Source organism: Rhamphochromis sp. 'chilingali' (assembly GCF_963969265.1).
Source record: "Rhamphochromis sp. 'chilingali' genome assembly, chromosome: 20".
Classification (NCBI taxonomy): domain Eukaryota; kingdom Metazoa; phylum Chordata; class Actinopteri; order Cichliformes; family Cichlidae; genus Rhamphochromis; species Rhamphochromis sp. 'chilingali'.
In genome coordinates, this window is record NC_137947.1 from 5,717,146 (window position 1) to 5,744,528 (window position 27,383).

Sequence of the window (27,383 nt, forward strand, 5' to 3'; positions counted from 1 at the left end):
GTGTTAGTGTTATATTTTATTTGTGTTAGTGCTCTGTGGTTTCATTCCAGTAATGTGGCTCAGTGAAATGTGCATCAGAAGGATAAAGTGTTATATTTTCACTTAAAGGAGGCCACTTTAGAAGCCACTCGTCTTTAATCTAAATATGGCAGCAGGGAGTCATGTGATTAGTTTTAAACAGTCTCCTGATGATTAATCAAAACATTAACAATCTTAAAAAGAACAAACACTTTTTTTTTGTCCAATTGTAAAATAGGACTGAGTTGAAGCTTGTCTGTCAGTGTCTTTGCTTTGCTCTTCATATGCAAAGCACCAGTTGAGCTGTTATCACAAGAGGAAAAACAAAGAGGACCTTCTTGATTAATTGTCCTGGTCCAACAGTAGCCTCAGTAATTGGTGTGTGTGTGGGTGTGTGTGTGGTGGGGAGAGGGGGGCAGATTGTTTAACATGTCCAGGCCTTGGATGCAGTGACCTTTAACCTTTATGTGTCAAACTCTCTTTTCTGTCTTTAAACTAAATCCCATATTACCTCCTGCACTTACTATGCATCCCCCCTCAAATGTTTGCCTAAGTGTTTGGACACTTTTTCCGCAGCTAGATTTTATTGATTTTTCTAAAATCAAGATATGCGGTGCCAGAGAGCAAAGTGCCAAGATCTGTAGTATGCATTATTAAAACACAATGCAACTTTGAAGTCTCTGTGAGCTATCTGATACAGGCGTCGACGTTTTAGTGGTTATCTGTTCCTGGAGCAGAATCAATGTCTCGGTGTGTGAGACCGGCTCCATTAAGTCCCCCTTAGTTTTTTTATCTGTGGGTCCTATATCCAAATCCCATCACACATCCATTATCAAACTGCAAAGTGATGGGACCTTCCACCATGACCAGTGTGAGGTAATGTTTTTAGCAGAGCTGGAATAAATCCGATTTTTATTTTTAAATTGAATGAAATGCAGATCTGTCTTTGAACATAAATGCCATGAGTGAGTTTGCACACAATGACGACGTGATTAAAGCCAGCCAAGCAGCTGATCAGCCTACAGGTTGTTCAACTAATGGAAAAGAGTCTTAGTTTGATAACAATGCCTACAGCGAGCTCCACAAACAGCCATCTGATCAGCTTATTAGTCATTTAAATTGCAGAGCCTCTAAAAAATGAAACAGTAAAAAAGTGCATTACAGCATAGGGGAGCGATTCACTGCAATCTTAATGCTACGATTATGACTATTGATTATTGCATTATTGCAGGTTTTCTGTTTATTTCCACAAGAGACACATGCAACCTTTTATTACTTTCTTTATAATTGATGTAACGTAATACTGGAAGAAAAATCTACAGGGGGAATTACGGGATTGCAGTTTGAATAAAAATTAAATGTATGGTTATGCTAAAGGTACATAAGTCTCAGAGGTCATTTTAAAAAAATGGGTACAGAAATCTTTCAGAATACTAAAATAAAGTATGACTTTTTCAAATTAACATGAGCTCTCTATACAAAAATATATATAATATTTTTTAAAAATTACAATTTTATGCAATTTTGACATTTCATATCAGGAAAACATTAAAAAAAGAAAAAGAAAATTGGAGCAGAAGATTTTAAATAAATAAACAGCCCATGTCTATGATTTCTGGGTCTTCAGGCTGCAGTGTACAGAAAACACACATGGTTCTCTAGTGGAAGTAGTTACATTAGCACAATTCTTTCTCAATACAGGTTAAAATCATACAGTGCAACAACAATTTAAAAGAGAGAAGAAGAGGAAAACTGTAATAAGATCTGATCAATCATAATATAAAAGTCCTTTATATATATATATATATATATATATATATATATATATATATATATATATATATATATATATATATATATATATATATATATATGTATATAACATCAACCTTTAATTCTCTGTGCAAAAGAGGAGAAGGACATCTGACTTGTTATCAGTGCAGTTCAATAGCCAGCATCCATGATGGAAGGTGCATTAAAGCACAGAGCATAGCTAACGTGTACATTTTTAGGCATCGACCTTTATTTAACCAGAAAGTGGAACTCTTGAGATCAACAATCTCTTTGACAAGAATGTATTCGGTTCAGACAGTCAACATTAACTTAGCAATTTTTTTTGTCAGTGCAAGGTCCACACAGAAAGGGTGCCAGGGTTCAAACCCAGGACCCCCCTGCTGTGAGGCAACAGTGGGCCCAGTGGTTTTCCGTGAAGGCTCTGTTTATTTAAAAGAAGGCAAATATCATTCTGGATACAACAGCATGCATTCTGCTGTAAAAGCTGTAAAATGTGCAAGAACAAAAGAACAATTACATAAGAAAAAACTTCAACACTTTTATGTGTATCTCTGCACTGATTTTAATTTGGTTTGAATATAGCTTATAAATTCACAAAGGATTAATGGAGAGCTAGTTTAGCACAATGCATTATATAAATCCAGTGTGTCTGTTTATGCTGATAACTGTCGTTGTATGTGATGGTTTATAGTTTTAAAACATGACTGCTGTCATTTCTTGACACCCACTGTTTGTCTCAAAGATATTATATGTTAAATTCTTCGCAATGAAATATTATGGCAGCTATAAACAAGTACTGAAAACAACTAGAGAATCAGACCTGTCTAAAGACATTCAAAAATCCTTTAACCTCACCTCAGGGTGATCAGTTTCAGTCTAAACTCCGTAGCTTTGTAGATGAGTAAAAGCACAGATGTAAAATTCTACAAAAGAGAAAAAACCCAACAAACTCGCGGAGTAAGACATTCAGGTTATATTTTCGTTTATTATTAGCAATCATTTTTTGTTTTGTTTTGGGAAATATTCTATCATCATCAAACTTTTCTAGACATTTGTGGAAGAATGCGTCTTTCTGAAGGTCTTGCTGAGTTGAGCGTGGTTCTGTAGCAGGATCCCACCTTTGCAACGAGTCAGTTGATGAAATGTGTTCGCTCCTAGTTATTCCGCGATCAGCTGTAAGCGGTGTTACTGCTAACTGGAAGCGTCCAGGAGCCACAGCAACTCCGCCGTGAAGTGGCAGACCCCGTAAGGTTACGCAGCGGGGCCACCGAGAGCCGAGCGCGCACAGTGAGTAAAAGTCGCGCTGATGACTTCATGTTGAGTCCCACGTCTTCTGTGGCATTAAGAACGAAAAATGAATGAAATAAACTAGAAACGAAATAAGTAACATTATTTGTTTTATCTAAAAAAAAAAGAAGAAGAAGGAAAAAAAATGCTCTGGAAGCTTCATGGCATGGATTTCTGTGACTGAGCAGCTCCTTTGGGTGTAAACGTGACTCAGTCATTTTTCTATATAACCTGTATAATTAACATAAGCAGGACAAGCCGGTCATTTGCTGCTTTTACCCTGCGCGTTATTTAGTCTTCACAATACCCAGGCTGCCGTGATTATTGAGGCAGGAAAGAAAAATCGCTTTACTGAGATTATTGGATGTCTAGTAGTTAAAAAAAAATAAAAAGAGAGAGAGAGAGAATGAGTTGCATTTTAGTGACGCACACGCAGTCTCCATCCTTAAGCCAAAGATCTACATAATCATTTGTGAATTTATATGTATTATTAACATATTTCATTTTATATGGTATTTTCAGCACCATTGTGCAGCTATAGAGACAACCCATAAACTGGAATTTTTAGTTTTCAAGTTAATTCATTTATTCAGGTGTTCAGGGCAATGCAAAAACTCAAAACTCAGCAGAGTTGCAGAAATGATAGCGCACACACATGCTGACATGCATGCTGAGACACTGACATGCAGGACGATTAAAGCGCACCTTTTAAACAGAAGTTAAAACTTAAAAACTTCAAATAAAAAAATAAAAAAATAACAAGCTATATACACGCAGACCAAGTGTTTTCTTCATGCATTACCCACACTTATTTTTTAGCGTTTTATTTTTGTTATTTTTAAATGACCTTTACTCCGATCAATTCATCAAGCGCTAAGAGTAACGAATCAGGCAGCCGGAGGCAGAGAGGCTGGCTGCGCGCCTCAGCTGTGCTCGTCCTTGGGGTGCGCACAGGTGACTGCCGCTGTGACCGCGGGTGAAGCAGTGCGCCTGGCGTGTGGCTCTGAGATTTTCCCCACTCCTGCTTTAAATCACTGCCCCGAGGTAGCTGTTCACAGGAGGCCAAAACAACCTCAGAGCACTGGGTAATGCTCCGGACAGTCCCCTGTTTGGAGTGTAAGTGTATCTCCAGGGTTGTTAAAGAATACCAAACAGGTTTATAACCAACTGATGTTTGTGTTTTACTGCAGTGCATTGTCTCCCTTTGTGTAATTTTCTACATAGAATAAATAAATAGCTGATTTAAAAATAAATGAATAAATAAAAAAGGCTACTAGCACTGTGCCATCAACCCCCTCCCAGCCCATCCGCAGGTTTATCCCTATGGGGACTAGAACAGCAGTAGACTGCAGTCATGGGTACAAGTGGTTGATGTGATTATTATATAACACTGAAATAAGGTAATTTAACTCATTAAATCAGCTGTATTAAGGTAAAATTGAAATCACCCTTGTTTTCTGCTCTGCAGCCTTTAAGTTTACTTTAAAGTTGTTTTTGCATTAAATTTCCTTAAGTGTTTTTTTTTTTCTGAAATTCACTGAAAATCGCTGTTATCACCAGATTTGTAATTAACAGGTTTTATGTCAGCACATCAGTTTGAATCCTTGCCAAGTCAGCTAATCTTATCGAGCTCCGTTCAGCCCTCAGTGCCACACAGAGTAAGCAAACAGTCTGAAGTCCACGTAGAAGCAGAACTTAGCAGCTGATACGAAAACATCGTTAGAATTATGTTAGCTTACCTCGCCTAGCTTCAGGCACTTGAAGCTAACATGCAAGCTAGTCTGTGAATGCTGAGGGTTAGCATGTAGCTAATGTACCTTTGTTTGACCAAGAAATGGGCCAAACTCACCTCAAAACGTTTTCAAAATGCCTTCAGAGAACTTGCAAAGTACTTCTCCTCCGAATTAAAAAAAAAAGTAAATAAAAATAAGCAGGGAGAAGTTTTTAAACTGATATAATTATCGACAGTTTATATGTTCAGGCTAAACTCTGTAGCTAGGTAGATGAGCAATGCCACAAACTTACAAGATACATGTAAAATAATAAAATAAACAATTTGAAACTACAAGAATTAAACTCAAAACAATTATTTTTTAAACATATTAATGACCACAATTCATTATTGTTTTTGTTAGTTTTATATTACAGTTTGGCTTCTGATCATGTAATTTATGTTTCCATGGAAACTTTTACTTTATTCAGCATATGTAATTCATTTTTAAGAGGGACCAAAACACCAAAATAATTCACTTTAATGATATTAAGTGGAGATGTTTGGTTATGGACCCGTGAGTGTCTTTAATAAAGCGACACTAAACTAAACTAAACTATACTATAGGAACCTTGCAATCACTGAACTCTGTATATAAAAGTATTCTAGAGTCAAATGTGATGTCCTCTGTGTGACAGCTAAAGCTGGGGCCAGACTGAACCAGGCAAACGGACAACAATCCCAAGCAGCAAATCTACAGTAAAATGATTGGAATTATTAGATGTGTCTAATAATGTGTATATACACACATTTTTCATCATATTCTTACATGCATATATCCAAGATTCTTTTTTAGATATATATTTTATACCTTTAGAATTAGAAATGCACCAAAATTTTGTTCTGATGTGCACTAACTGGTGGATGTTCTGAATGATAATAAAGAGACTACTCTATTCTATTGTAAAATAAATAATAGCTTGAGGTGTTGTGATGCTCTGGTCAAAGTCCTCAACCTGTCTTAAATGCTGTGGTGGGACTTTACGAAAGCTGTAACAAACCTCAATGAACTGAAGTAATGTTGTACAGAAGAGTGGGCCAAATGTACTCCACAATGATAAGTGAGAAGCTGATAAAGTCATAAAGAAAATGATTTCTGTGAAGTTTTGCTAGTCTATGTGGTTCTGCATAAATCATGGGGGTAACCTACTGTAGTTTTCACAGGACTGCAGAGAGTCCTTTTTTTCCACATAATATTTAATTTTACATTTCTTCAGTACTACTCAGTATATAGTGACACTTATAGGACTAAAATTTATAAATGCAATTTTTCAAAATTCATCATTCAGTCTGAATGCCGACCGTTCAAGATAATTCTTTCATTCAAAGTAATGCAGAGCAAGTAGGAAAGCATGAGCCATAGATGTCCCTCTGTCTTCCTCTTTCTCAGATCTGGATCGTTTAACGTTACGCGTAGATATTCAGGGAGGCAACAGTGACAGAGATGGAGAGCGACAGAGAGGAGGCTTGGGGGTTCGCATCAGTGCGCCCAGGACCCCACAGTTACAGCTGGATACCGAGTGCCGTCTGGTGACTGAGTGTGAGAGCTCCCCCCAACCTATTCCTACTTTAACGTAACATCACTGCTCAAAGTGCCTTCCAAAGGAAATGACCTGGGCTACCGGATGGACAGTCCGCTGATTAATGAAACTATCCTGTCGACTTAAATTAATTTAAAAATAATATTTTTAAAGGTAAAGCGATAACTGTCATTATTTCAGTAAAATTTCCCCGTTTGTGTAGTAATCTACAAAAAAGGGAAAAAAAGAAAAAAAACTGCCCGGATGGTTTAAATATCCGGGTTTAATTGCACGGTCATATTTGTACGGGGCAACGGAGAACTACAGCAGCAGCAGCAGCGATGGCTACAAGTGATGGACGCGATTATTTTCAGAGAGCACGTCTCTTCTGGATGGTCACCGTATCAGTGGCGCTGATATATTTCGCTGTAAGTTCGTTAAATCACCTTTACTTCGGTACAACTGAGATATTATTACCGTCAGCCTTTTTTCTCTTATTTGTAACTGCTCGCGGAGCCCGTAGTTGTGTTGCACAATATGTACTCCGGGTAATTTTAATTTTCTGAAAACTTGGGGGCTCGGGGAGAGTTTAGTCCTCCCTGTTGTGGATTGCTAATGAATTTTTAAATGGGGAAAATTTTTAAATATCGGCAGGTTATTGTATGGAGTCATTGCCAAGGGTGTCGATGTAAAAGGCTAATCTTATTGAGGTTCATTCAGTTCTCGGTGGGACACAGGTCAAAAAAACAGCTCAAAGTCCACTGTACGTGTTAACATTAGCAGCTGATTCAAAACTCAGTTCACGTTAGCTTTCTTTCATCAAGGCTGCCCTCGGTCGTGCTCGGTGAACACTGACGTAAGGGGCGCTTAAGCTAACAGGTGAGCTAGTTTGTACGTGTTGGGGTTAGCTTGTAGCTAATTAACCTTTTGTCTGGTCAAGAAAATATGGCAAAGTGACCCCAAAGGATTCATGCCTGCTTTCCAAAGTATTGCCATTAAGGAGAAATGACTCAAACGGGGGTAGATGGAGCATAACAGTTTAAATGTACAAACAGTACGATTGCCCTAAGGTGCGAACTTTTCCGAACTAAAAATACGCGAATTTAAATAAGTTCCACTGTGTTGAAATTACTTTTAATGAAACCTTCTAAAATTGTTTTAAAATTTGGCAGTGTTACTGTTAAACAGAGGAAATGTTGTCAACCTGTTACCAGGTTTGTTTATTAAGGTAAATGACAGGAATGTTGTGGCTACCTACTCTGAAGTGCTTTTTTGTTTTTTGTGCCTTCTACAATGTCACTGTTCTCATATCCATGTTTTCTTAAATGGTGTATTTTACACCTTGGGAATGGACAATGGCAGCAGTGTGTTCCATTTGTCAGCTCATGAATATTTATCATTAGATGAATTAAGTGGTTGGAAGCTGAAGATTTTTATTTAGTGTAGAAGATCAGTAATTGGGTCAGAGACCACAATTATGCTTGGCTTTCTTTGGTATAACTCAAACAGCCAAACACTGTGAACAGAACTGATTTTCGTGTAAAACTGACATATTTTACAGCATTTTGCACAACAAGGCTGCACTCTGTAGTGCATAAATCGGCTACAGTCATGATCTAAACTGCTGGAAAGAGTCATTCATAGTACCGTTACACAGCAGGAAAATAAAATGATACACTTTATTATTGCCACTGTGGAGTCTTCTCATTAAAACGGCACATCATTGCCTGTGAGCACCGAGAGAGTCTGATGTTGGCAACTCTGGGCACCATGGAGGGGACTTTCAGCAGGAAAAAATACGACTTACTGTGGTCATATGCATGCCATGAAATGAGCGTATGTCATACAGTCATTAGAAACAAAGATGTCTTTGAACAAACTAAAGTTCTCACACGGTATTGAGCAGAAGTCCTGAGCCACCCATCTTTTAAACTTACTTATTTCTTTAATTTTTTTAGAACACTGGGCCGAAGTATGGCAGTTTACAAAAACGTGCAAACATGCATGGAAATGCAGTTTATAGGGCAAAAACAAAGCTTAACTGTAGTCTTCACATTTTGAACTCTCCTGGCCGAGCGTTCATGTGATTTCTTTAAGTAGTCTTTGGGAATAGTTCTCAAGACTTGAAGGACATTCCAAAGGTCTTCTTTGAGCAGGGAAAAAAACTTCAAAAGACCTTCAGAATGATTGCTTATTTAAAGATATTGCCCTTCAAAAAATTAGAAGGAAGTTTTGTTTATTGCATACAGTGTTTTAAACTCCTTCTTTCTGATTCCAGTGCACAGTGTTTGCACCAGATGTAGTCCCATTTGAGCTCCTTGGTCCATTTGGCACCTTCTCCAAAAACCTTGCGTATAACCATCCTGACCTACTGTACAAAGGGTAAGTAATGAAGCACTGACTCCTGCAAACATCCAAACAGAGAATTCTGGTAATGAGGTTTGGTCATTATAGCTTTTGTAATGAAAGCCAATCACTTTAGGAGATCTAAAGCGACATTTTTCTAATGATTTGCAAATCACCAGACCCAGACACCCCCCCCCACCACACACACGTGGATCGTTGACGCCACATTCATAGGTTGCAAATTGGCACTCATGCTGTGGAGTAATAGGACAACAATCAGAGCTTAATGTATTGTTGTGGTTTCGGTCACGTGACTCAGCTGCCAAGTCGGTCTGTTCAAAGGAAATGCAGCTGGAAGCCATCATCGAGACACTGTTGGTTTGAAATATGAAACGACTGATCAATTTAAGCTTATCAGCACTCGGTGATTGGAACAGCATGAGGGGAAAACTTGTTTTCAGACCAGAAAAGTCCTCACTGTTAACTTGTGGGTCTTTTCCCCTTTTTGGAAGCATGTGCATTATCCTAGTTTTAAATGTTATCACTGGAGAGTTGAGCTTCCTTTTTTCCTGTTTCAGGTGGTGGTTGACCTGTGCTATTCATCTTTGTGAGGCCCTGGTTGCACTGAAGTTGTGCAGGTAAGAATGCAGGAACTTTAACATCCAGTAGGTGGTGCTGCAATATAATTTTTTTTTAGCCCAATTTCATGTCAACATGTACATTTTTGAATTAAAAAAACAAAATGGCCAGCTGCATTCAAATTGTGCATAATTTTCTGTTTAAGGGTTCAACAACCATTGCGCATATGATGAATCTACTTCCTAAACACACTATTTACTTTTTCCTGCAGTAACAAAGGCATCAAGGACATGTCCACTCGGTGCCTGTGGTTTATCCAGACCTTTCTGTTCGGCTTCGCCTCCCTCCACCTGCTAATTAAGTACGACCCAGAGCGTTCCAAGCAGGACTGACCTTACCAGGAGAGGCCTACAGAACAACACATCTGAGCCTAGAGACCCCTTCTTGGGCCCTCAAGTCTTTCCACTGTTCACTTTGATTATAAGATCCTGCTGGAGAGCATGAAATGGAGCAATACTCTTGAGCAGTTTCTTTAATAGTGTCTTTTAAAATAATTCTAAAGACATGGTGCAGTACAGGTGGGTTGGTTTTGGGGGGGGGGGGTTCCCTCTTTTCTCTGCTGCTTGGATGAACGTGATGCCTGACAGGTTTGCTGCAGATGGTATTTTGCCATCATCCTCAAAAGTGCTCTTGGATTATATGAAGAGGGGAGATGCTGTTAAATTTGCCTTTCTCAGATTAAAGTGCTGTGATTCATAGTCTTAATGTTGACACTACAAAATGAAGGATGAGTGAACTGAATCCACTGTGGGGTGTCTTCTTTCTTCTTTTTTTTTTCTTTTTTTAAATAGCATTTGTGTGATTTGAGATTAATAAAAAGTGGTCTCACCTCTGTGTTTATTCAGTTCAGATGTATTTATGTCGTGGCAAACCAAAATAGTTTTCCTCAAGGTGCTTTATACTGTGAGGTACATCCCTTTCAGTAGTCCAGAGAAAACTGCAATTAAATGACCTATAGGCAGGTACTAGGTAACAACGGGAAGGAAGAACATCCTTTTAACAAGAAGTCTCAAGACAAAAACGTAATGACCTCCTGTTGTGGTGTATAAACATGGGGCATCCTCAGTGAATCACATTATGTTCTGCAGCAGTCTGAACCTATAGCAACATGACAGGTTCAGGGTCACCTGATCCAGCCCTAACTATATACTTTAGTCTCCAAACTTTGCTATTTGATCATCTTAAACTGGAGATCATGACCCTCTCAAATCGTGTGTGTGTATATTAGTTCTATGATCATGCCCATGAGCAACAAATCTAATGCACAGTTGAGTGTGACTAGTGTTTCACATAATTGATCAGACTATTAGAGTAATACTGGATTATGTGGATCCTTTACCCAAAACTAAAGCCACATCGTGACAAGATTCCCAGAGGCTATACCTTTTTTTTTTTTTTGTTTTTTGTTTTTTTTCTCCTCCCCCACCTTTACCGAAAGTTCCTTAAACTGACCAAGGCTCAAATTTCATGTGAAAGGTGTTCGAGATGAATCCAACTGTTACCTAAACTGTTGTTTAGAGTCTCAATTATCTTTAGAAAGACTCAATCAGACACTTCAAACATGTTGTGCAAGTTTTGCCTTCAGTTTCTGAAAGAACTCCACTACACCCATCAGTTAGCCAAAGGAAAAACATGCTCAGTCTAAGATGAAGGCCCATTATGACAAGACTATTTTCAGTACTCTTTAAACAGGTGAGAACATTTTTTTGGTCCAGTTTGCAAGCACAGTTTGCTGGATCCTGCCTAGTAAGTTATGTAATCCAAATAACTAGGATCTGCCATATGAACATGTTGAAATGTTACACTCCAAGAACTATCCACTATCACTGTGTGCGATTGCTTAATATAAACCCTCTGATGATGGGCTGATTGAAAAAGGTGTTTTGTTTGGTGCTCAGTTAAAACATTTTCATTGTTAGGTATTAGATAATTTAGAGTTCATCCTGTCCCATCTGTCTGAATCTGCTTGGGATGATATAGTCTGCCTGATCCATATTTAGCTCACTGAAGAACTTTGTCTCGATGCTTTGAATCTGCTAGAGCATCAACTGGGGTCCCAGAAATCTTCCTGTAAAATCTGTACTAAAATTACCAGGTCAGCCAAAATTGTCAAGTGCAGACATGCTCTAATCTTCTTGATTTACCAAAGTTCCAAAGGTTTCCTATAGACTGCCATCTGATGCTGCTATGTTCTCCCTTGTCACCATCTTCCAGTTGCCTCTCTGTTCCAAATTGCACTTCTTGCAGTCTAAAAGAGTGCAGGAAGATATAACTGTGTGTACCTGTGTGTCTTGAAGTATTCACCACAGCTCTTTCCGTCCTTTTTGTAAAATCCACTGTCATGTCCTTCTGCATTTCTCTCCTTAACACCATAACATCATCACCTCTGCTCCCTTCACCTCCACGTCCCCTGTAATCTGCTCTAATCACTCATCTCTCCCCCTGGGGACACTCTCTACCCCTTCATCACAAAAATTCTCTTTTATCTTCTGACAGCCAACTTGTGCATACACACTGACAACATTCAACATCACCCCTTTGATTTCCAGCTTTGAACTCACAATCACTAGTCACACACTCTACCTTCAAAATTACCCCAACTCCATTTCTCTTCCTACCTACACCGTGTTAGAACGGCTTGAATCAACCTCCACTGCTCCTAGTTTTGCTTCCCTTCCATCCAATATATCTGCCTTTCTTCTCTCCATCATATCATCTCCCTCTTCACCAGTCATATATTTAAACCGCCACACTCTTGCCTTTCCTCCTCTCTTGCCCTTAAGATGGTATTTCTTTGTCTTTGGCCAACAGTACTACAGTTTCCACCAGAATCCTTCTGACCAACAGAGGCGGTCATTGTTAACCTGAGCTTTGACCAAACTGCTATGGAAATCTCATTCTTTATGATCAATGTATTTGATTTCTATAAGATTTTATACCACATGCCCTTCCTGGTGGAGCCCTCCCAGTTTATCCAAGTCTGGTACTAGCATTAGGAGTACACTGGCTTGTAAACACCCCCCCCCCCCCTATGTCTGGGTCAGATGTTTAATTAAACATTTACTTAAATGATTGTATGTAGATTATGTAGCTTATCTACTTATGTTAATTATGTAGCCCAATTAGCTAAGTAATAATAATTGTTAATGTAAGAAGTTATCGTTTCCTGGCTAGGAGCTTTAACCGTTTCGGGAAGCCTTGGACTCATCAATCACAGCTCTGAAAGTATATCTTCTGACAAGAAGGTGTTTGTGTATGACGTGGGCTAAAGCAGTGTGTGACGTGGGCCAAATCAGGCTAACGCAGTAGCACGGGGTCACAGTGTCCTCTGCTTACAAACTTAAGAGCATTAGCTTGTCTTAAATGGTCCAGTCTCAACTAGAGCTTTGCCCAGACATTAGTCAGTTGGACAGTGCAGACACTACTTATTTTTAAATCCTGTGTTACTTTTACTTTTGGTGAAAGTACACCAGCATTGAAGAAAAACCCAAGCTAGTTGTCTAGTCTAGCTAGTCCCTTACTTTGCATATAAACTTCACAAATGTGAAAACACGGTTACAGTTCATTTGTCCAGAGTTTTATTTGGAGAACACTTTTAGGAGGGTTGAAACTGCCACTGTGGACAGTACAAATACAGAAATATTTACAGCATTTTAAAAAGAACATTCAATGAAAAATAGACCTTATATAGTGAAGCTGTACATGCGCTACAGGAGTCACACTCCACCCTTTAGCTAATGCAGACTGATCCACGTTCTGCCAGGGGGTGGAGCCACGAGTTGGCCACCACAGACTAAAGCGTGGCCACCCATGACAGCCGTTAATGAAGACCCAGAGGGCTCGACACACACTCAAATAGTTTTTTTGCAGAACTGTTTCTCTATAGGGACATATTTTAATTGTAATTAGCTTATATGCTTTACCAACAACTGGGAAAAAAAGCTTTATCCACTGTTACAGATTTATTTAATCACTTGAGGGTTACATAAAAAGCTTATATAATAAGAGTAAATGAAGAAAGATCTTGGCTACTGGTGGCTCTACAGTAATTTAAAACACAGAGAAAAATACTTTATTATGTGCCAGCCCAATGTTAACCCATTAAATGGCCCAAGTTGGGAACCACTATAAAAATAGTCTGAATAGCATTCAGTTAGAATTAGCATCATCAACTGGGATGCAGTTTAACCGCTTCACAGTATATTTAAGGTGCCATGATGAAGAAGAACAAAAGCAGCATTAGTAATAGAAGGAACATGTAGATTTGCACTATAATCTCAAGGTTTTGCTGACCAAGCATTCTCTTAATGAGTCTCATATAACAGAGCTTGCATATCATAAGAGTGTGTGTGTTTGTTGCAGGAATGGTTTGCATGTGTTATCCCGACGGCAGGAATCTGTTTTTAGTCAGTCTAGTTTTGTGTTTAGGATTTCGCTGTGATCACCGGTCCAGCCAGCATATAGAGGGGTAGCGCTCGCTCAGCGTCTTGCGCAGATGAGCACTCTGCATCTTATCCCTGGTTTCCACCACACACTCCACCTGTCAACACACACACATACAGTTAGTCTTCTTATGTCATTCTCCGTCTCACACACACTCTAGAATTAGGGCAGTGAGAGGTTTGCTTGTTGCATTATGCAACACCTTTCACCTCCTGACACTTGCTCTGAATAAGCAGTACAAATTGTCAGTGGAGACTGTGGGGGTAAGAATGCAGAGCCAGGAGATTACATGATAAGTCTGCTCCATCCCTGAGCTTTAGAAATGAAGGAGAATAAAACAAATCCATTATTTTAAAAAGCTACGATGGCCCAAGTTTTATCAGTCGAGTTATGTCAGTTTCTCCCCGGCAGCTTTTCTTCATTTTTTTTCCAAGTTAAAAAAAAAAAAAGGCATACTATATGTAATGTTTGTAAGTCTTAAAGTCATCAAACTGACTCAGTAGTTTCAGTTGCATAGCAACACTGTGTTTGCAACTTGCTAAAACAACAGCCAAAATTGGCTAATGGTTGTACCAGACCGAGTAAAGCTGTAGGTGGGTACTGAACTGAGCAATGCTACTTTTTTCTATCTTTTAAAAATGTATTTGTATTTTTGGTCTTTTAATTCCCGCCAACTCCCTGACAACTCCAAGCCAAGAGTTCCACGGCAATAAAGGAAAAGTGGATGAGCGGATTGGCGAGGAGGAGGAAAGAGAATGAAGTGAAGAGGACAGATTAGTCGCCTACCTTTGCCTTGAAGAGCTCTGACTTATCGCTGTGTCTACGATGGCAGACGTCCAACAACCTGGGAGGAAAAAGACAAAAGAGGCGAAGGAATGAATAAACTAAAGGTGGCACAGGGCAACGTTAAAAACAAAACCGATTAAGTCCGAACAGGTTCCTACACTACCTGACGTCCTCTCTGGTCAGAACATCCAGCAGCTTAGCCATGTCTCCTGGCCACTCTCCCAGCTGCACTGAGAACTTACTGATCCGGTTGTCCAACACCAAAGCTCGGTCCATGCACTGCCTCACCACTTCCAGCTCCATGTTAGCGCTGCTCACCACCACAGCCACCCTGCAGCAGACACAGAGGAAGGCTTAGTTTATCTGCAGTCAAAAGGATTAGCACTGCTGACATTGTTATGTTGCCAGAATGTGAGCTTTTCAGGCGTTAAGGAAAACATTGAGCCCTCAGAGTTAGGACTATATTTAAAATATATATATTTCTTTTTTTAAAGTGGGAATTTGCACTGTTTGAAAACTAGAAGGTTGATGAGTAAAGAGAAATTACATGGTTCGGGTAGGAAACCGTGAAATTAATACACTTGACCCACTTTTTGCCTTTTAGTTCTGGTAGTTGGCCGGCCAAAATGGCAGCCAATCCCATGGCTCCCTCTGTGTCCACAGTGGAGCGTTCAAACTCCTGAAACCGCAGCATTGCCACCAGAGAGTCTTCCTCACTGTAAGAAAAGGAAAGAAAAATGCACTCCTTCGATATCCGATTACCAAAATTAGACTTCGACATGGGCCCCAACATCCATAAAGATATAACTGACAAGATGATGGGCCTATAATTTGAGGTGATTCACATCTGAATCTTCAGAGCCAGTCCATAACCAGACAAAATGAAATGTGATTGTGTTCACACCAGATGCACTTCTTGTGATTGTTTGTTGAAATTCTGAACCCTAGGCCATCTCCTGTCTCACCAATGTGTCGACGATGGCTCTGGTCCACCGTGTCTCAAACGCTGCTTGGTGTTTTTCTCTCTCCTAACACACTTGAACAGCAGTCTCTTTTATGCCTTTTTCCATTGATGTGTGATTGTGCCTAACAGAGAACCACAGGGTTTCCAGCAGAAAGGTTAACAGCCTTTTTGGTGTGAAGCCTGAAGGACTGAGCCAGCACCAAGCCAAAACTGGCTCTGCACCAGCACCACTTCAGTGTAAAAGAGGTATTTGTGTTCTGGGAGTAATAATACATCTGTACAGTGAAGTCAGATATTTAAAAAAAGACAAAAGTTTAATTCTATAAATGTAATGTGGACGTGCAGTACCTGACAGTGATGACTTTGTCCACCAGTTTCTTTGCCAGCTGAAAGGTGTTAACACCAAGGGAATGCTCCATGAGATCTGAGAAGAGACAGATGATCATCACAAGCTCCTTTATTGCAGGGGAAAAAAGTACAAAGGAGTTTCTAACAATAAATAATGTGCACATAATCTTTTTTTTACTATCTTCCCCTTCATGAGGGGAAGGTGTGGTACGTGACTTCAGCAGAACAAGTCGGAAATGAGTTTACCTCCATAAAGTTTCTTATTGGGGTTGCTGTGCATGTCTTTGATTGGACCGTTCGTTTTCAGAGATTGTAGCAGCAAAGGGAAATCTTCTGGTTCAACTCCCTGTTGAAGAAAGGTGGGTCAGCTATTGTTCTCATGTGTTGATGATGATGATTTCTAACCTGCATTTCACTGTGGAGTAAAACTGTTGAGGTCGCTTTTGCAGAGTGTCCTGGATTGACGTAGGCAAGACCAAGCTAGCATTTTTGGAACTGAGTTTTTGGATGGTGGACAAAAAACAGTGTTGGCTGTTTTGAACCCGGGAACCTCTTCCTGTGAGCCAACAGTGCAAACAGAGTCACTGAAGCACAGTCGCAGTTTGAGTTAAATGTTAGCATTAGCATGTTCAAATGATACTGACATGCTAACATTGAGCATGGTAGTGTTTACCATGTTTGCTATCCATATTTAACATACAGGCAACCTGACAGGCTGATCAGGACTGAATGTTAATGCTAATTGTGTATACATGTATTCATAGGTAGTTACACAAAGGACCGGCATCACTAAGTCTTTAGTGATCTTACGGCAGTTCGTCCTGTAAGAACTATGGACTACATAACAGAAATAGACTAGCACTTATTTTGCAGTGCCTTATATTTAGCATGCGCACCACTTTTCCTACTGTGAATATATGAATATATTATAAAATGGTATACACAGTATTAATTATAAATGTGAAAATGTTGTATGAATATTAAAACAGGACCATCTCTGGACTGACTGGGAGCCCTAATCAGCCTCAGTGTTGCATAATATATATGTTTTCACTACTGGGTCAAATGTGGTAATATATTTGCTTGAAAGCTTTGCTACACAAGCTGTACCAGGATATTTCTTTATAGCTGAAAATAGAGCAAGAGGGCTGTTCTGTGCCTTAAGTGCAAACAGCACGACAGCTCTCAGAGCTGTGGGCAGACAGTGAAACAAGGGAAACCACTTCAAATACAGTCGCCTTGTTTCGTAACCCGTGCAGAATGAAAAAGGCACTTGTGTCAATACGAGGGAGCTAGAAGCAATTGTGCAATAAAAAGGATGTAGAGCTACTATAGGATCTACTATCGGTAACCAGTGATATGAGATGGGACTTCAAGCAATGAGCATACAGTGAAGATGTAAAGATTCAAAGAGCTTCTCAATGTCTGCTTACTATGACAAGAATGCGAGAGTCGAGGTGTTTGATGGCCGCAGCGGTGCCAGCCAGTAGACCATACTGTCCTGCAGCAGGAATGACCACTGCCTCCAGTTTGGGCACCTGTTCATAGATCTCCATGCCCACAGTGCCCAGCCCTGCCAGGTACGCTGCATTTTCATCTCTGCTCAGCAGCAAAGAGAGGAAGAGCAGCCTTATGTTAAGATACTAAAACATTACTTAGTACTGCAAAGACACAGACAGAAACTCTCATTCCAGCTCCTAATATGAATGTTAGACTGACTCTTCCAGGTAGAGGTATCCATTCTCCCTAGCCAGATGGCAGGCGTGGTTCTGGGAATCGCGGCCGGTGCTGCCGTAGGAGATAACCATGGCGCCGTAATCTCTGTAGATCCTGAGGCGGGGCGAGGAGCAACTTGACGGCATGATGACAAACACCGGGATCTTCAGATCCACCGCGTGGTGCGCCACGGCCATGGAGAAGTTACAGTCAGTGGCCACGATCACACCCATCCTCTGCTGCTCCTGCAAGCACAGAAACACACAGCTGACATATAATCACATGCAACAAATATGCACGCAGAGCACACTTCAGTGGATCCTTACAGCGTCTTTTTCAGCTCCCCCGCCCCAATCTACCTGTGTGAGGGAGGTGAGCAGGTACAGCACTCCTCTCTCCTTCACAGAGCCGGTGTAGTGCAGGTGCTCCTTCTTCAGGTAGATCTCCATCCCGTACTGTTTGGACAATCTGGAGTACTGAGCACACAAAAGAAGCAGCATATTTCAAGAGCTCCTGCAGCAGCAGTAACCCGTTAAAGATAGATTTGCTAAGCTGGCTTTATATAACCACTCAGGTGCTCACATGCATGCTGAAATAGTTTTCACTTCATATAATTACTCCTGGCGTATGAAATCCATGGTCTTTGCCCCGAGTCATGTTCAACTTTTTTGTTATTTTTGCGTGAATTCCCCTAAATGCTGGTGCTCGTCCAGCTCCAGGAGTCTCTGCCTGCTCTTTGCTTTTTGCCAACAGCCGTTAATCCAATCTGCTTCACACTTGGTGGGTATAATGCAATATAAAGTATGAAGCAGATATGAGGGCTCCTCCTAATTTGGCTAAAAGCTGCAGTGCATTATTAGCGATGATGTCCCCACGAGGGCTTCACCTTTGGGTGATCTTTAGTTATTATCACCTGTCCCGCTAACAGTTGCATCACCAGTAGTTATGTCGAAGCAAGCCTCAATTAAAAGAGTTTTTCTTTGGGCGTTTTGTGGTTATTAGCAGCGACACACAACCACGCACAGTGAAAATGCAGAGATGTGCAGAGACATTATAAAAGAGAGACATGGCACTCCTGACTTGAAACTAATGGGAGGGTCTTGAATCAGCGAAGATGATGTTAGAAATATAACGTCCAAGGACCCAAACCCACTCTGCAGACTAACTGAAACTAAATGCACCTAACCTAAAAATGTAAATGAAAATGAATGAAAAACAGAAACGTAATAACTCTGCTTCTGGGGGGGATTATTTGGGGAAAGCAAAAGCACATATCAGAGGGGTTTTTTTGTTTGTTTTTTCCTGGTGACTACTGAGATGGAGAGAGGTGACGAGGCCTTCTTCTAGAGAGACTCTGCCTTCATCACTCCATCAATTTACATCAATTACATTATTGTGAGATCACATTTAACTTAAGGCAAGTTCTAAAATGAATCCCTGATAACCCAAATGTTAGAATTTCCCATTTTTAAGCAAAAACAAACTTGTTTACAACCTGGTACAAAAAAAACTCTGCACAACTTAATTCTAACATAAAATCATCAATTTCAAATGTATCAAAGTAACGCAGACCATGAAGGCTTTGTTCAGTTTTTCCATGAGCAAAAATCTGCATCCCATTTAGACTAGTTCTGATATTAGTTCACCCTCTTGTGGTCTGTCTACAGCAAACTTCCTTAGGAATGAAACTGAAGGAAGTGATTTCAGCTCCCAAACAAAGGTCAAAGGTCACCTTATTGCACGTTCTCCTGCACTTATTCTGTGTTAGTGTACCGTGCAAGGCGTCTTCTGGATCCCTGACTGGATCCTGAAGGCTGCTGCGCTGATGTCCTCAAAGCGGAGGTACTGGGCAGGAGGTCTCGGGATCATCCTGAACTCGCTGACTCGTCTGGTTTTGGGGGGGTCCATGAGGACAACCTCAGGAGCCATCGCTACTTTTGTTTCGTGGACTTTCACATCACCGTTGAGAAGTTCTTCCACACCAAAGTCCTTCAGACGCTCCGGTTCAATAAGGGTGGGTCTGCGGCCCACGGTGCCGTTACTGACGGGACCATATTTGTAAGAGCTGCCGGGCTGACTGGGGCCCAGATACAACTCCTCTCTGAAAACCACAAGCAGGCATTGGGGTGTCACTTAAAAACCATATCAAATCATATTTAGAGAACTAAAGTGTGCTTTTGCACAGCTGATGAGTCCTTCTCTTTTAAAACCATAAGACTACAGCTCCTGATCCTACACTCGTCTTTTTCACAGTGTAAATTCTTAATTTTCTGCACACATACTATTGCAAGCTAACACAGTAAAAATAACACACGGAGGCTTTAGCAAAGTACCACACAGTCATGAGCTGGAGCGCAGCGAGATTTGATTTGCATCTTCCAAACCCCGAAGATAAAAAGTGAGCAGATGTGAGAACGCTGATGTGAATATAATAGCTTTTCCAATTAAGCAGGTTGTTGGCGTCCACTAGCTCTCAGATCATAAAGGTTATTTCTCCCAAGTATGTAAATGCACCACCAGAGGGAACTTTTAAAACCAATTACTGTTTTCAGCTGCATGTTTTTCCACAGTGAGTAGCTTTGCAATCAGCTTGTAGCTGGTTTCCAGTGTTAAACCAGTTGTTTCTGAAGGATCGGGACTTTTTTTAAAAATTACAACAGCAGGGTATGCTTCGGAAATAGTAACATAGTACATATAGTACTATATACAGTACAATAGTACATCTGTCAAGCATCAGATCTGATTTATTACTTGATTCACGACAAATTAACACAATTTTAAGATATAAAGAAAAACTAAAACCGGACCAACAGCTTAAGAAAACAAATTTAACAAAAGTGTATTTGCACAAATTCTAATTTCTATCCTCTGGATGTCAGCCAGAATGTAGGGCGGCGCTGCGAGGCCTTTGGCAGACAGTATCAGCTGATATTCTCCACATTTTAAAAGTATACATCATCACTAGAGCTACAAGTTTTATTAACAATAGACATGAAGCAATAACTCTTAGTATAATTCACCTGAAATATAAAAAATAAAAGGTTTATTTACTCAAATAATTAATCATTAAGGAGAAAGTCCTTGGTATAAACTGAATATGTATCAACAAAGTGCATAAGGAGTAATGCATAAATGTTTTTTGAGTGTAACTGGATGTAAGAACTTTGAAAAAGTGACAATTTCCCACTTTGCTTCGTCGATACGACCACTCTCACCGGCGGTCCGCTCACATTCTTCAGGCTAAGATGAATTGATTCACCTTTCACGTCGACCCTGCTTCCACTCTCGGTGACGGATTACTATTACAAGTCACCTTATGATTCATTGGGTCATTCGGCTCCTCTTTTAGGAGACACACAAGCGATTAAAAAGGCAATTTAGTGGTAATAGCAGGACAGAATGATTTATAAACGGCCGTTGGAGCTAATCAAATTGCGCGATTCATTTAAATAGCTTATTAAAGTTAGGCTGGGTATGGGCAGATTTACTCAAATGACACAACACAAAACTGGATCAGACTCCCGCGGGATGTTTCTGTCAAACAGTCAGCGCAGAGGCCTTTTACACAGCATAGACATAGTAATAGGATTATACTCATTGGGGATTAACTCAGTCACTCAGTAAAGCAGATCACATATAGTTACCAGCTACGTTTGAAACTTTGAAACAGGTTGGAGTCATTCCAATCATCGTCAGTGAGGTAAAATAAGATAACTGACTGACGAGGGTGCTTTTGCGAGCGCGCAGTTCTACAATAACATCAACAAGCCACCAGGTGGAGTAGCTTTCCCAAACAATGGTCTAAATACCCTTCAGTGGTGCCAGCTCTCTATACAGAGAACATCTCGCTCTATTTATATCGCAATGATCTTGCCGTAGACAATACGGCAAACTTTCACCTCGCCTCCTGGGTCCATTACTGCTCTCTCCCCACTTGTCCTTCACTCTTTTAGCCCCATTATTCAAGCACACAGTGTGCGCTCTTAACACGGCTATGAATAAGAAAAGTCCAAGGCTGCACCTGTGATTAGGGTGCTTTGCTTCAAAGGCAGAGTTCAAAAACAGCATCAAAGGAGGGCAAAGAGCAACATGGCAGCCTCAGAAAGCCTCATCAAAAGGGAAGATGAAGCGCTGAAACAGTAAAAAACAAAAAGTTGCTTATTTTATTATAAAACAGCACAAAAAATCCCCACAAAAAGTAAGGACAAAGCTAAAAGTGAAGAAGATATTTAAGCCCACCAGGCTTTCATCAGTGCACTATCTCAGCTTCTTTATGTCCTTTTAAAGACAAAATGCCCTGTCTGGCTGCTGAGCTGCTTCCTTTTCTGATTGAAGAATAAAAAAAGTTCATCATATGGGAAAGGAAATGTCTCCTGGCACTACATGACTGTATGTATTCCTGATGTTGCATCACTGAGTGTGCAGTTCTGCATCCTTTCGGGCAACGCTTCAACAGCTTTCTTACATTCGTCGGCTGCTTTGTTTTTGGCTCTTTGGTTATAACACGAAAAGCTCCAGAAGTTTTTAATGTGCTCAAAGAGGCAGAGGAAGATCAGTTTGCTTGTTAAATCTTGACGGTTGTAATCTTCCGTATAAGTCAAACACTGAGGGAGTACTTGTAAAATCTGTTTGACCCTGAATGTGATGTAATTTATCAGCGGCACAAAGAAATGCCAGTTTTCCACCAAAGCTTAAAATCAAAGCTTCCTTCCTTTCTCTAAATCTGTCACAATATCCTGAAATGAAAGAGGATGTTATGGTCAAGAATCAAGCAGAGAGGGTAGCCTATCACGGGTTGGGATGCTGGCAGGACGAGCAAGGAGAAGATGGAGAGATAGAAGGAGAAGGCCAGAGTATGTGGATCTTTGATTTGGGGGTTTGCAACAGCCAAGCATGAACATTTGGTGCGTTTTGTTGAGTTTCACTTATAATTAAAGCTGAAGAAGAGACTGGACACAGCAGATGAGGAATGGAGGTCATTTAAGGAGGAGCTACCTCAAAATTCTGAGGGTAGATCTGAATCTAGAGGGTTGAGCTGGTTGGGGGAGAGGTCTGGGGCTCCGAAGAAGGCTACAGGTAATTTCCCACCTCTGCCAGAAGGGGTCATTCTCCTCGCTGTCTTTAAGGGCCGGCCGTGGTGAGTACAAACGCTCAAGTCGCTCGCTCAAATGGCTCGAGTAGAATAATTGAGCGGCAAAGTTCATCCTGGTTAGAGGACCTTCTTCCTAGAGTCCAACAAGTGTCTGTATCTGAATCCCTCTCCTGTCCCTGCTGCTGTGTTGTGTCCGAGGGATAAGAGGACACTGACTGGTGCTGCTCCCACGGCGTAATGTCCCACGCCCCAGCTCCTTCCTTTTCCTGTCCAGGGGCTATTTAAGAAGGGATTACCCATGGACATGTGCGCGGTGGCCATGTAGTGCTTCTCCGGTGGCACGGCCCCTCCCAGAGCTCTATTCCTGTGCTCGCACTGAGATTACTTCCCCTTTTTGTGACGCAGTGCTAATCAGACTGTCTAAGGAGATAGATACAGACTTAGGGTTTAACTAGGAAGCAGCGATCTAGAGGCTCAGCAACACAGAGGAGACAACGATAGATGGAGGATCAGAAATGCATGATTTTTTAGCCACCAAAATCAATTAAAAAAGAGACACTTGCAGCAGTTTCATCATTATGTGGCATTTCTAGTATCACGAAGTGATGCAGTTGTTGCAGCCTCTATGAGATACAGGGAGGGAAACTGTAGGAGATTTTCCATTCAGCTGTCAGATGTAAGTGCTTACATCTGTAAGAAAGTGAAAAAGGATGTTGCAACAGGAGAGACTATATTCTGGCACCACAAATGAACAGCTGAACATGGTAGAACTGTAGAAAGACAGGCTGCCAGACATGAGACGCCAAAGGGAAAGCTTAGGTTTAGACTCTGTTCAGCTCTGATCAGGCGTCAAAATCTAAAACCTGAAGAGCAGCAGTGTGTCCAGCAGTCACCGGAGTCTCACTGGCAACTGATAAGCTTATTTTCAATTAGTTTCTTAATGAGTTGTTGCCTTTTTAGACAGCTGTGTGTGGAAAAAAGCTCCAATAACAGTTAGGAAAGTGGAATTGGGACTCTGTGCAATCAGTTTTGCAACTTTCCAAACTTCACTGCAAATGGTCAATTTTGGTTAATGTTTTTCATGGTCCAATGACATCTTGTAAAACCATATTTCAAGGAAAGTGAAACCTATACAACATAACTGGTCTCATATTACCTTCAGCTTATACACACTAAATCTGCCAATCTGCTTCGTCTGAAGTGTCTGCCAGCTGGTAGTTTGGGGAAACCGTCTTCTCCAAGACATCCAGAGGTGGACTGGCAGCTGAGAACTAACAGTCATTTACACCCACTTCAATCCATAAATTCTAAGTTGCGACAGAACAGCTAGAGTTTGAACTCTCAGCTCCTTTTTATCGCTGTTGACATACACATGAAATACCACTCGAACAGGTACGAGATAAGATCACAACGTAGGCTATTTGTGCTTGAGTATGTCAAATATTGCACTATATCTCTGCAGAGTACTTTCATCACAATCTGAACTGAGCCATAAGGAAAGTCAAAGTGACCAATGTCTAAAAAAAATAAACTAAAATAAAACTAACAAAGGGAACAATGTTATACATCCCATTTCTGACAAGGGCTTTATAAACACTTCGAATACAAAATTAGCCAAACGACCAGAAGCTAATTTAGGCCATAGTGTACTGCATGCTTAGTGTTTGGTTGTTCTAAAATACTTTATAAGGAGTAAGCTCTGCAATTTTTCAGTGAGCACATTTTGTGTAGCAATAAACCACCACAACACATATGCTAGTTTTTGCTAGCGAAAGTTATAATCCTACACTGGGAAACGATGCCTCCTGCAGTGCACACGTGCTAACGTTAGCAGATAATGGTTCTGGTTTAAAAAAAAATAAAATAAAAATGAGCTAGGGACAACCAAGATGTCAAATTAGAGGCTTCAAAAGGTTTTCCAAAAATGTTTCGTGGCAGTGGCTCCATCCGTTTGTTTTGATATAATTCATCAGTAAACAAATGAAAGGTGAAAAAAAATACAACAACAATCATGCAAGATGATACAATGCTAGGTTAAGCTAATATCCATTAGGACGTTGGACGATGGTGCTGTAGTGGTTAGCGGTGCTTTGTCATAGTAAGACGTTTTGGGGTTTGAATACAACTGTTTGCACATTCTCCCTGCATCTGTGTGGGTTTTCTTTGCACACCCTTCCTTCCTCCCACAGTCCAAAGACATGTACGTTGGGTTTAAAGGGGATTCTGAAATTGGTTTTGATTGTGAATGGCTAACACGATGGCCTACAGTAGATATCCTGCCTATCCTATGACAGCTCCATCCCAACCATGATCCTTAATTGAATACGCAGAAGAAAATAGATGGACGACAACAACTGTTTACTTTGATTTAGTTTGATCACTGTCGCTGAGACATCAAAGTAAGTGATCTCTCCTCAGGTGCTAGCATATCAAAACACTGACGTAGCAATGTGGCAACGCAACCCCAGTCAAATTTCTCCTAAATGACTGCAGTAAGGACTGAACACAGAGCATGCGTTAGGGTCTGTGAACTTTAACTTATTAACTCAGGTGTATTGTGGAGTGAAAGAAGTTAAATGACGCACAAAAAAAGTTAGGGTACTTTTTTAGCAAACAGGGCGCCATGTGTTCTGTAAAGATTTTGGTGCAACACTTACAGGTCCTCTCGTTTTATTTTTTTATACTGTAAGGAGTCCATTTCTGAAAAAGCTTGAGGATCCTGATCTAGTGTGCAAAGTAATTAAAGTACAAACCTGAATAGTGAGAACATGCGAAAAGGTTTCCTTTTTTAAACACAGCAAACACTAAGTGGGATTGCGACAATCCAGGGAACCCAGAGGCCAATTATTGACTTGTCTCTAAACCAGACTTCACACACACCACCACACATCTCACTCAGATTAGACTTAGCTTCTTACAAAAGTGGCAAAAACATGGTGTATGCCAGAGAGCTGAGGTCACATATTGGCAGCGAGGAGCAATAATGAGATCCGTGTCGAGGTGGAGACGATGAAATGACCACCGCCGAGGGTCCTCTTAATCTCTCCACGACTGTGGTGACATCTGGTCATCATAACTACTGGCAGGCGTTGCAGTAGAAAACAAAGACACGTATGGACAGGAGGACGGAAATAGGCAGTGGGAAGGTGACCTCGCTTCCAGCAGTCTGTCACACGGTGGCTCAGCGTGATGCCGGCTGTGATCCTCTGGTTGTGAGCTTCTGCAGATGCTCTGTTCTTTACGTTGCGTCTGATGCCTGAAAACACGCATTAGCTAAATGGTCACAGGGTGAACTCTGACACATATGTACATTTATTAGCCTGTTGATTGTAAAAAGGGGGGGGTTGGGGAGGGGAACTCCAAATTCCAGTTCTAACTGCAGTTCTTTAAAATTCTAATGGCACACATATATATATGCGTGACTATAATGTGTGTTTGTGTGTGGATTTCATTCATATTAAGGCTTACTGCTACATTTACAGCTGTTGTGTTTTCTAAATAAATGAAATAGCAATTGGGGAAATTGTCTTTATGTTTTATCAAATGTGTCCAAGCTTTTGAATATGCAGCATATAAAAGTTTGTTTTTGATTTCTGGCGTATTAAATTTATTCTGACAGGATGAAATTATTGTTCTTTCCTTGTGTTGTTGCCCCTTTCAGTTTTCTTATCCCGTTTTCCTGTTGATGCTTCTGTAAAGGCTGACCATGTGTGAGACACATAGCTATATTTCCCCGTGTCCTCGGCCTGTATCTCTGGTTTGGATTGGCTAACAGACATAAATGTCCGCTGACTCTCTTTCTCTCCGCTGAGCCCTTTGCTCACTTTCCGCCAATGTTGTTTTCTGCTTCTTAACCTGTAGATCTGCTTAAGCGGCCAAAGAAATGAGCACAGAGCAGGAAGGCTGTAGACACTCTGGCTTAATAAGGTTAGATAATGCGTAACAGTCTTTGCTGTTTGTGTGTGGCAATGTGTGTGAGTCATCAACACAGAGAGAGAGAGCAGGAGAAGTCAGTTTACTGGGAATAACAGGAACCAATCAATGCGATTACAAAGGGCATTGTCTGCTGCTGAATTGATTTTGATTTCTTCGTCTTCCTGCTGAACAGAAATAACCTCCTGGTGGATGTTATCAGATAGCCTCAGACCCTCTCTTGATTTAATCAAAAAACTGTTTAAATAATAAAACTGAAATTAAAAGAAAATTGTCTACATCAGTCTTACCTTGTGTCTGGATAGAGATAAGATTGGATGCACTGCAGGGTAGCGATGTAAATCAGTGTAATACAGTACTGCTATGAGTTATAAATAAAACCTTGAAATCTTGTTCTTCGGGACATACACTCACTGGCCACTTTGTTAGGTACACCTTGATGATACCGTGTTGGACGTCCTGTTGTCTTCAGAACTACCTTAACACTTTTTTTTCATTCTTCTATTGTCCAGTTTTGGTCCATGTGAACTGAAGGTAGCACCTGGTCTTCTGCTGCTGTAGTTCATCTCCTTCAAGTTGTGCATTCACAGATGTTCGATTCAATTTAACAACAACAGTCACCTCAAGGCGCTTTATACTGGAAGGTAGACCCTACAATAATACATACAGAGAACAACCCAACAATCATATGACCCCCTATGAGCAAGCACTTTGGCGACAGTGGGA

At 40.6% G+C, this 27,383-nt stretch overlaps 2 protein-coding genes across 2 annotated transcripts; one reads left to right on the forward strand and one right to left on the reverse strand.

Annotated features, from left to right (window-relative positions):
* The first annotated feature begins 6,659 nt into the window (after positions 1 to 6,659).
* tmem254 (transmembrane protein 254) lies at positions 6,660 to 10,154 on the forward strand. Its single transcript, XM_080868120.1, has 4 exons — positions 6,660 to 6,818; positions 8,669 to 8,772; positions 9,315 to 9,374; positions 9,587 to 10,154. The coding sequence occupies exons 1-4, from the start codon at positions 6,732 to 6,734 to the stop codon at positions 9,705 to 9,707; spliced, it is 372 nt and encodes a 123-aa protein (XP_080724246.1). The 5' UTR covers positions 6,660 to 6,731; the 3' UTR covers positions 9,708 to 10,154.
* Positions 10,155 to 12,952: 2,798 nt separating this feature from the next.
* On the reverse strand, positions 12,953 to 27,377 carry LOC308388079 (L-threonine ammonia-lyase). Its single transcript, XM_080868570.1, has 12 exons — positions 26,948 to 27,377; positions 25,643 to 25,980; positions 19,406 to 19,733; positions 17,992 to 18,108; positions 17,636 to 17,877; positions 17,350 to 17,515; positions 16,163 to 16,262; positions 15,917 to 15,992; positions 15,195 to 15,320; positions 14,768 to 14,935; positions 14,605 to 14,662; positions 12,953 to 13,915 (listed from the first exon to the last, which is right to left on the reverse strand). The coding sequence occupies exons 2-12, from the start codon at positions 25,657 to 25,659 to the stop codon at positions 13,817 to 13,819; spliced, it is 1,497 nt and encodes a 498-aa protein (XP_080724696.1). The 5' UTR covers positions 25,660 to 25,980; positions 26,948 to 27,377; the 3' UTR covers positions 12,953 to 13,816.
* Positions 27,378 to 27,383: the final 6 nt, after the last annotated feature.

Coding starts and splice junctions, on each gene's coding strand:
- LOC308388079 (XM_080868570.1), bottom strand. Junction 15,993..16,162: donor CAATAAGAAACTTTATGGAG/GTAAACTCATTT, acceptor GTCTCTTCTCAG/ATCTCATGGAGCATTCCCTT. Junction 13,916..14,604: donor CAGAGCTCTTCAAGGCAAAG/GTAGGCGACTAA, acceptor GTGTGTTGACAG/GTGGAGTGTGTGGTGGAAAC.
- tmem254 (XM_080868120.1), top strand. CDS start 6,732: ATGGCTACAAGTGATGGACGCGATTATTTTCAGAGAGCACGTCTCTTC. Junction 6,819..8,668: donor TGGCGCTGATATATTTCGCT/GTAAGTTCGTTA, acceptor TTCTGATTCCAG/TGCACAGTGTTTGCACCAGA. Junction 9,375..9,586: donor GTTGCACTGAAGTTGTGCAG/GTAAGAATGCAG, acceptor TTTTTCCTGCAG/TAACAAAGGCATCAAGGACA.